Source organism: Melopsittacus undulatus, chromosome Z, assembly GCF_012275295.1.
Source record: "Melopsittacus undulatus isolate bMelUnd1 chromosome Z, bMelUnd1.mat.Z, whole genome shotgun sequence".
Taxonomy (NCBI): domain Eukaryota; kingdom Metazoa; phylum Chordata; class Aves; order Psittaciformes; family Psittaculidae; genus Melopsittacus; species Melopsittacus undulatus.
In genome coordinates this window covers 43,775,572-43,785,254 of record NC_047557.1, presented here as the reverse complement: position 1 = coordinate 43,785,254, position 9,683 = coordinate 43,775,572, and the positions used below count along the sequence as shown (strand labels likewise).

Sequence of the window (9,683 nt, the reverse complement as noted above, 5' to 3'; positions counted from 1 at the left end):
ACCAAACCGATGCTTGTGAGGTTCCCCTGCCACGGTTATTCTGGGAGAGAGGTGGAGTAGGGCTCCTCTCATGCTCACCCCCAGCCTCATGCCCAGCCGCGTCTTCATCCCTATCCCCGGCTACCTCCAGCCCGAAGGGGTCCCCTCCGCCCCGGGCTCTCTCCGCCCGGCCCCGCCTCAGCCCCGCCCCGGCCCCGGCCCCGCCCCTCGGGGGCTAGGTGGCGGTGGCGGCGGCTGCTGCGGCCCCATTGCCCCTGCGCCGCCACTATGACGGACCGATCCGCCTTCGACACCAATGTCATCACCATGACCCGCTTCGTGATGGAGGAAGGCAGGAGGGCGAAAGGCACCGGGGAGTTCACGCAGCTCCTCAACTCCCTGTGCACGGCCATCAAAGCCATCTCGACCGCCGTCCGCAAAGCGGGCATCGCCAACCTGTGAGTCCTGGGATGCGAGGGGTTGGAGCGCCGGCAGCGTCATCCTGCACCTTCCCGCAACCCGCAGATCCAAGGGATCCTGATGCCTCCGGGGTGGTGGGGATGGGGGATGTCACCCGAAAGGCGTGTCAGTGGGGTGGCGACCACCTGCCCCTTACACAGAGCTGTAAGCAACTCCTTTAGTATCTTGGAATCTTGATTTTCCCAAGTGAAATGGATCCTATGACTTTTTAATCAGATGAGGCATGCATTCTTTGACACACGTCTGCTGCTGATAGACCTGCATGCAAACTTACAGCAGATTGGGTGCTTTTCGGTGTCAAAATACGTCTGACTTACTGCTCACCGTAGTTACTAGCTTAATATGAAAGCACTGTTTTATGCTGTGAGGCGTTTAATCAAATTCAGTGTGCTTTCTTTCATATTGCATCATAGTAACTTGAGTTTCTCTATGAAGCCTTGGATGTCTAAGGCCTTTAGAAAGAGCACTGGTCAGGAGCGGTAGCCATCCAGTCAAAGGGGAGTTGCCACAGCCCCCTCCCAGTTACAGGCTCTCTGCAGGGCATTCTGCCATGCCTTCCCACGAGTCCCCAGCAGATGAAGTGTGAGAGCTGTAGCTGCTGACCATGCGTAGGTTTTGCTCTGAGATTAGAACTTGCGCCTCCACTCGCAAGTGTGGTGTTCAAAGTACATTGTTTCCTAACAGCATTTTTATGCTTGCAGAAAAATATTCAAGCTACTGTAGGAAAGAGAGAAAAAACAGAATTATGCCAGGTCTTTTTCTTGTGCATTAAGCTGAAGGAATGAAGTACATTCCTGAAGTAGAGTGTTCAGGGTTATTAAAAAAAGACCTACAATACCGGTATTCAGGCTAATAATAAATTGCAGCAAAAGTATGTAAGAGTCATCTGAATGTGAGCAGAGCTGGCTATTGTTTTTCTGTTCTAACTTCCCATCTCTCTCTGTTTTGTGTGCTTTCAAAATCTCCTATTGCAAACTTACCAGTACTTCCTGATGCCAAACGGTTTGATGCAAATTAGCTTGCAGGGTTAGATTTGTGTTCCGTATTTTCATTTCTCAGTTTTATTCCCAAGGAAATTTTTACTACTTGAAGTCAAAACTGAAAACATTGAACCCTAAAAATGTTGATTCATCTGTGAGCATCTGTGTTTCATCATATTGCTAAGTAGGAGCAAATTACATAGTTATACCATAACTATGTTGTCAGATTCATTGTTGCTTTTTAAACATAAGTTTTCTATAGAAGTCTTAGCTTTTAGGATATGTGGCCATAATATTAGAACTTAGGATTCAGGGGCTGTATTTAGGTCTTAAAGGTAATTCCTCATTAAATAACAGTTACGATATGTTCAGCCTTCACAACCTGCTGTGGCTATGTTTGCCCCCAGTTTATGGAGTATGAAAGGTGATTCCTTGTTTTGCGTTCCTCATGCTCAGTGCCTTCTGGATTTGCCACCACAGATAATGTTACCAGGTCTTGGCAAGAACCCATGAGACACTAAATAAAAAACAAGCTTAGAAAACTGAGAGATCATCCAAAAATGTTGTTTGTTTTACAAGATGTTTTACAAGCATAAGATTGCCATAAACAGGGTGCTTTGGAAAATGTAGTGCCCTGTTCTCATGAAATGCTCTCTCTTGTCATTGCTCCAGCTATGGGATTGCTGGGTCTACCAATGTGACAGGAGATCAAGTGAAGAAGTTGGACATCCTTTCTAATGACCTGGTGATTAACATGCTCAAGTCATCCTTCAGTACATGCGTAATCGTGTCAGAAGAAAACAAGGATGCTGTGATAGTGGAAACTGATAAACAGGTTAGTAGCTTTAAAGGTTCTCGCTGCTTGACTTCAAATCAGCCTTTACAGGTGTATTGCTTCAGGTTTGAGAAACTGAAACTGACCTAAAAATATGAGAAAACCTGTCCTTTTTTATCCTGACAAATGAAAGGGGTGGACAGTGTCATTCAGCATTTGTTCTTTCAGTTAATTTTGCCCTGGAGACTGATTCTGACTTTTATTTTATTCTCTTGTTCCTCCCCACCTTCTTTTTTCTCACCTTTTCCTAATTGTGGAGGAAAGTTGTTTCTTGCTTAACCCATCTGATCTGTGGGATAAGCAAGGGATATGTTCTGACTCAATCAAGCCCCTTTCTAAAGTGGCTTTGTCACTAGGACACTGGGTACCTGATCTATGCAGACCAAATCTCAAGTTTTTTAATTCATGCAAATTCTTTCTGAAGCCCGTGAATGACCCAGCAACAATAAAGCAGAAATATTTTTAATTTATTTATATTCATGTGTACTTGTTGGGTCATAGCTCCTTTTTCCCTAGCTAATATTTTGGTGTAAAAAAGTGAAAATCTGAGTGAAAAAGTAGCAAAACAACCCTGACTAAAACATGTTTTATAAAGTATAATAATGTTTGCTTTGCTGAAGCAGTTCTCTCTTTTTCTTCCTGCTGAGGAATCTTGAAAAATTATTTTATAGGCATTGGATGAACAAAGATTGCTTTAGATCTGAACAAACATGATTTCAGATCCTCACTGAGGGAGGCTCACTGTTAATGCTTTTCTAAATTACATGTGAGTAACTTCAGAGTAGAGAATTCCTGGACTTCAGTAAGTTCCTGGCATCCTGGCATGCAGATTGAAATCAAATGAAAGGCAAATATATATATAACTGTTATAACTGTTGTTACACATGATTATCAAAATGACTGGCTAAAATAAAGGGAAAAAAAACTATTGAAAAGCTACAGTTGATTGAGCTTTTTTCTCTGTACTGGTAATTTCCTATAGCTATAGGAATCCTTAATACAACAGTAGGCAGAGATGATTCTTTTTTTGGTGGGGAACTCCAAAAGCTGTGTTTCTTGCCAAAGATTGGCTAAGGTAATTTCTGACCATCTGTGCATGCAGAGCACAGATAAAGTATAATGTTTAAGATAAAATGAAATGTGTGGTTTATGAATGTAAGCTGTTAAAGCTGTTTTTAGTGTCTCTTATTTTTAGCTCTGCATTGAAAAAGCCTGATCTTCTTGTCTTTTTTCCTTACGATTTAAAAAGCCATTTTGCTACAGACTAGAAACTGTAGCCTGAATAGATATTAGATAGATATTACAGAATACGTATCAAAATGCACCATTAATTAAGTAGATGAAGCTAAGCTAATAAGTAAAAATATTATATAAATATAATGTATATATAATAATATATAACAGCTATAATATAATTATGTAGGAAAATCTTTCCCATGACTTCTCCTATTACTTACTTTAAAGATTTCCCATCTTCTGCAGTGGCACAAATCTCACAGTTGTAATCAACGACGGAATCTGGGCCAAAGATTTTCTAACATTTGAATTCAGTTCCTTCATAATCTGTAAAGCCTTTTAGTTTATATTGTTTTGAAAGTCTCTGATACAATTTACCTTCCACAGTATTTTTATTTAGGGGAAGTGGGTAAGTAATGTCGGTAATCTGTTTGTTCCCTCTTGTGTTTTCTAGGGTAAATACATAGTCTGCATAGATCCTCTAGATGGCTCATCAAATATCGACTGTCTTGTTTCTATTGGGACCATCTTTGCCATCTATAAAAAGGTAAAATGATTTCATGTAGGACAGGAAAAAATACTACTGAGCATCTTTTGATGAAATATAATTTCTTGTGAAGACTTAAAATCTAACCAGACTTGTTTGTGAAAGACTTTCTGGACCAGCTTTAAGTTAAATTTGCTATTTTGCAGACACTTGTATAGAACATTTGTGAGGGATTTGCATTAGTGTCTTGGAAGATGAGTTACCTATATGTAATGGAAGCCTGGCTGATATTTAATTATCCAGCTAAAGAAAGAATGCGTCACAACAAATCAAGTCTTAGATTTCATGAATATTTGTGTTGAGACAAAATACCAGATGTTTGTCACAGACCTGGGGAATGTGCTTTCAGGTTTTCTTGTTCTCTGTGCTAATAGTCCTGCTAGCCTGAGGACAGGCTTCAAACACAAACCAGAGCTGAAGTATGGCATGTACATTTGAAGTGTCTAATTCACTTTGAAAGGCAGAAACCTTGTCTGAAGGAGCTTGAAATACCGGACCCACATGCCAGAAGATGGGGGAAAAAGTAAGACAAACCACACCTGGCTGTCCACTTTAATCATCTTTTGTATGTTGTCATATATTCCAAAATAACTATTTTCGACCTCATTTTTGTATGAAGCAAAAGAAAACAAACAAAAAAAATCATGTACTTTTGATCAGCTGTGAACTCCATGAGTCATTTTCATTGCTTGCTCTTTAACTGTGCCTTGGTGTTTTCCTTTGAGCTGTGTTCATCATCACCTACAAGGAGGTACACAGCTCTATATTATCACCTTAATTCTTTCCGGCTTCCTGCATTCCAACTAGGCTTATACAAGAGCGTCTCTAGATCACTGTGTTTGTTTCCTCCTTATAATTTATAGTAGTGCATCCAGTAGTAATCTTAGCTGTCGGTCATGGTCATTTGTGCCACCTCATGCACTGTTATGGAATAAAAGACTGTCCCTGTCCCAGGGAATCCAGTTATATATGAATTATAGAAATGAAGTAAATTTGCCTGTGCTCCATCTTATTCTAGGTGTCCCCTGAAGCACCTTCTGGGAAAGATGCTTTACAACCTGGGCGTAATCTTGTGGCAGCTGGTTATGCTCTCTATGGGAGTGCCACAATGCTGGTACTGGCCACTTCAGCTGGAGGTGTAAACTGCTTCATGCTGGATCCGGTGAGAATGTCTTCTGTTCCTTTGTTTCTTTGTTAGGTATAAACAGCTATTGTCTGTAAGAACTGTTTGCCCCCCTCCCCCCAAATCAAACAAAGCAACAATTATCAAGCTAATGTGGAGAAGTATGCTTAATAACACATCAGCAGTAATGTCATGAGATTTCTGTGTTCTGCCTGTCCGCTGCAGTGGTGCTATATGTGGCTCAAGTGTGGGAAGACAGCCAAGTCAGTGAAGCAAATGTACAGCATGTGTCAACCCATGTGACATTTAAAACAAGCTGTTTTCTGCAAGGCAGAATGCCCTTTAAGACTTTATTTGTCTTTTCCTTAGTGTTAGGACCTTAGTTAAATCAGAAAAAGAAAAATATTTAATTTTCTTGTGTGTTTTCAGATCCCGCCGTGATGTGTAAAAGAGTAAGTGAAGTGTGTGGGTGTGTTTGTTGTTCTAGCACACACTGACCTCATAAGTTAAAATAAAAGTTGTGTTTCTCATAACAGAAAGTAGTTTGCTTGTAGTGAGCTGGTTTTTTTTGTAACCAGTTAGTCATGCTGCGCTGCCTACCAGTGTTAAATATGTAGAACATGCAGTGGTCAAGCTGCAGGAAACACTACTTGGTGCCCCTTGTTAAGTAACAGCTTAAGTAGCTGCGTGTATTTTTGTCTATATTTAGATAACAGATTTAACTTTGAGCATGCATGCGTGTTATTGTGTTTATTTTTATCACTAACTTGGCAATCTACTTTAATGAAAACTAAACAGACCAGACCTTGGTTGCAGAGGTTGGCTCTCTTGACTCCAGGGACCCAGTTAGCCCAACCTGAAATGAATTTATTAATATGTACAGCTACTTGAAGATGTTTATACATTGCTTCAGTTTCTAAACTCCCCAGAGCTGTACTAGCAAGATGATGGAGAACTCAATAAATAAACAAGCAACGGTATTTTTTGGCACAGAAAAGTGATAGAGAGCTGGAAGTAGTAGTGTGAAGAAGATTGCTTGACCACAAGAATTTGTGCTCTGTGTTTCATGTATAAAAACCCACTTCTGATCTAAAACACTCTTTTGTAGGTATTGAGTTACTAAAGATAATGGCAGCAGTAGTGGATTTTTCCTGAGTTGTGTATGCACTTGCTTTTTGCTTTTGTTTGTAAATAATGAGCAATTAATGTGAACAATTTGGTTTTCTTTCTTATTGCTAGGCAATTGGAGAATTCATTTTGGTGGATAGGGATGTGAAAATCAAAAAGAAGGGAAATATCTACAGTCTCAATGAAGGCTATGCTAAATACTTTGATCCTGCAGTCACAGAATATCTCAAAAAGAAGAAATACCCTGAGGTAAAGGATCCTGTTTCAGAGAAAGTTTCTGACGACAAGCAACGCTCATAATTTCCAACTTTATGACCAATCACTGTTCAGAGCTTGGTTTTGTTTCCTACCTATTTAAAATGTATCATGTAAGACTGATAATTAGATAATTAGAGCAGCAGTTGATGTGACCAGATATTTCACCATCCTTCTGTGCTGCTCTTCACCCTTCACCTCTTTTGTATGTATTTTTTTCATATGTATTTTTTATTATTTATTTTATATATTTTATTTCATTTTATATGTATTTTTTTTCCTTATTTCTTCTTTCTTTTTTTTTCTTTTTTTTTTCTTTTTTTAATCTTTCCTTTTGGCTGGGGGCCCAAGTAGTGGTGCTGGGGACAACACTGGGCATCTGGTAGATGCCAAGTAGAGAGGAAGTATTATCTGATCATAAAGAAATTTGGCTGACATGTGTGTTAGATTGCTGCTTCCATGCTGCAGCATATGAGTATGTGGAGAGCTGCGTGGGAACAGCAGTGAGTCACTGCTGAGTGGTAACACAAGCTGGGTCCTGTGGGGGCCTTTCACTTAAAAATCTAGTGTAGTTTCAGGGTCCTCTTCATGGTTTGGCAACTTCCTGGTGTCAGGAGGCCTGAAGCTCTAAGGAGTGCCCATAAAAATCATGTCTGTTCTCATGCCTCATGGCTATCATCACTGGAATTATTATGTGGACATTGAAGTGTAAACATTTACTGTTAACTGTTTGTGTACCTTCTTGACTTCCTGATCTTACTTAGAACAAACACTGGTGTTTTCATCTGGCATCTCGCCACACTTAAGGTATAGTTATTTAGATAATAAAATAATTAATATACTGTCTGGAGTAAAGAAATTGCATCAGTAGCCAACTACTGACTTTTTCTTTCCAAAAACAAAAGAAGCAGAACATGGAAAAATGCATAGAAGAAACAAGAAAGGTCACTTCTTTTGCTCCTTGGTATTTTTTTCTCCTACAAAGAAAAAATCCCAGCATCAATTCCTAGCACTTGATCTTTTATTTACTAGAAAAGCAGCATTTTTAAGGGGTTAGAGTACTGATGGAGAGCTGGGATGCATTTTCTGTTGTTGGCACTACCACTCATCTATCCTGAAATATTCTATCAGTCCTTTTTCTTGGATTTTCTCAGTTAGAAAATGAGGAGAAAGCTTAATTTTTCTCCAAAACTACTTTGAATATTATCAGTGAAGAGCAATATGGAGGAGTTGGGTGTTAATATGAGTAAAGAGGGTGGGTGGATGGGCAGGGAGATGAGATTAACCTGATGTGCTTGAAAGTTACACTTATTTAAATCTCTTTCTGTAGGATGGCAGTTCACCATATGGTGGGAGGTACGTAGGATCTATGGTGGCTGATGTGCATCGCACACTGGTGTATGGAGGAATCTTTCTGTATCCTGCTAACTCCAAAAGTCCCAAAGGAAAGGTAAACCTGAATAAGCCCAATTACAGAAAATGTTACATTAGATATCTCAGTATCACAGAATGGTATTTTGACTGCAGAACATTTGTTTTACAGCTTCATAGTTTGCACCTCTGATATGTGAGTATGGCTACCCCTTGCACATTGTCACAAGTGACAGCAACCTGTTGTCAGAGACCTACTTCAGGGCTACTGCTAGCCTGTTTTGACTGCACTGACTTCACTATTTTCAGATTACATAATGTATCAGGAGATATGCTGCTCGAACAGGCTTCTCTGTACCATCTACAACCAAATTGAGCTGGCCACAACCAAGTGAAACATTACAAACAACCCAGATTACTCTGAGATTCTTATTACAAACTAGTGTATAATTAGCCTAAGGGTAGTGAGCCCCTTATGAGTAGCTCTGTCCAAAAGAAAACCATCTTGTGTCTTGTACTTGGTAGCATTGCCTTATCTGGAGGAACTATGCCTGGCTGCCTCTGCCAGGACAACAGTCCATCAGGGAGGGTCACACACTTGCAGGCTGACAAGGGGACTGTTTATTCAGCAAAGACCTTTCACATGTTTTGCAATTGTCTGTAAATTATTGCTTCAGGTTGTAGATAAGATGCAGTTATTCATTAGAGAAATGTAATGGCACACTCAGGGCCACTGTTTTTCTTTTCACACAGGCCTAAGTGGTCTGCTGCCTTGTTAAAGGTTGCGTCGTACATATGAGCTTTATCTCTGTGTAAAGAGCACAATGCAAACATGAGCTATGGAGAAAGCACTCAAATTGGGCAAATTCACTGCATTCACTGTGTTTTGTTTAAAGTAAAAATCCACACAGTTTCATTCCTGAGCTAAAGTTTATACGCAACCTGGAGTACTTGGAGTGTTGACTGGTCTTAAATCAAATGCCAAATGTATTTACATTTTACCGTTCTCAGCATTACCTGGGCTGACTGTTGTCATTTTTATTTTTCTCTTTTAGCTGAGGCTGCTCTACGAATGCAATCCAATGGCTTTTGTTATTGAGAAGGCTGGAGGAATAGCGACAACTGGGCATCAAGCAGTACTAGATATAGTGCCTGAGGATATCCACCAAAGAGTGCCTGTTGTCTTGGGATCTCCTGATGATGTGAAGGAGTACCTTGAGATAGTCAGGAAGCATTCAGCTAAGTAGAAGAAGCTTGCTGGAGACACTGTGGAGATGGGGAGAAATGTCGGACAGCTGAACCAAGAAACACATTGCAGTACTGCAAGGTTGAACTGTCTGACCACTGTATCAAGAGAGCAGATGAGCCATATTTTCTTAAGATTTTTTTAAAGTGAAATCTTGTGCAATTGCATTGTGCAATAAAAGGCATTTAAAGATTGTATTAAAGGAAGCATTAAAAGTAAAAGCAAAGGAAAAATGTTTACTTGTTCTTTTATCAGTTGTCATTACACAAAAGCCACTGTGCTACAGGGCAATACTGTGTTGCATTAACTAACTAGTGGAAGATGCAACTTTCTCAGACAAGCTGCAGCATATCCTGAGAATATCTGACTATGTCCTCTTCTGAAAATGCTGTGGTAAAGACTCAGCAGCCTCTTACAGTGAGTGACCTTTCTTAGACCAGTCTGTAGGTGTTTGGCAATAAGTATCAATGCTAATGTGGGTACCTTCACTTGTTGTTCCTAGC

At 40.1% G+C, this 9,683-nt stretch overlaps 1 protein-coding gene across 1 annotated transcript; it reads left to right on the top strand.

Annotated features, from left to right (window-relative positions):
• Nucleotides 1-214: 214 nt before the first annotated feature.
• On the top strand, nucleotides 215-9,401 carry LOC101869617 (fructose-1,6-bisphosphatase 1). Its single transcript, XM_031054353.2, has 7 exons — nucleotides 215-437; nucleotides 2,112-2,274; nucleotides 3,965-4,057; nucleotides 5,076-5,219; nucleotides 6,420-6,557; nucleotides 7,894-8,013; nucleotides 8,990-9,401. The coding sequence occupies exons 1-7, from the start codon at nucleotides 268-270 to the stop codon at nucleotides 9,179-9,181; spliced, it is 1,020 nt and encodes a 339-aa protein (XP_030910213.2). The 5' UTR covers nucleotides 215-267; the 3' UTR covers nucleotides 9,182-9,401.
• The last annotated feature ends 282 nt before the right edge of the window (nucleotides 9,402-9,683 follow it).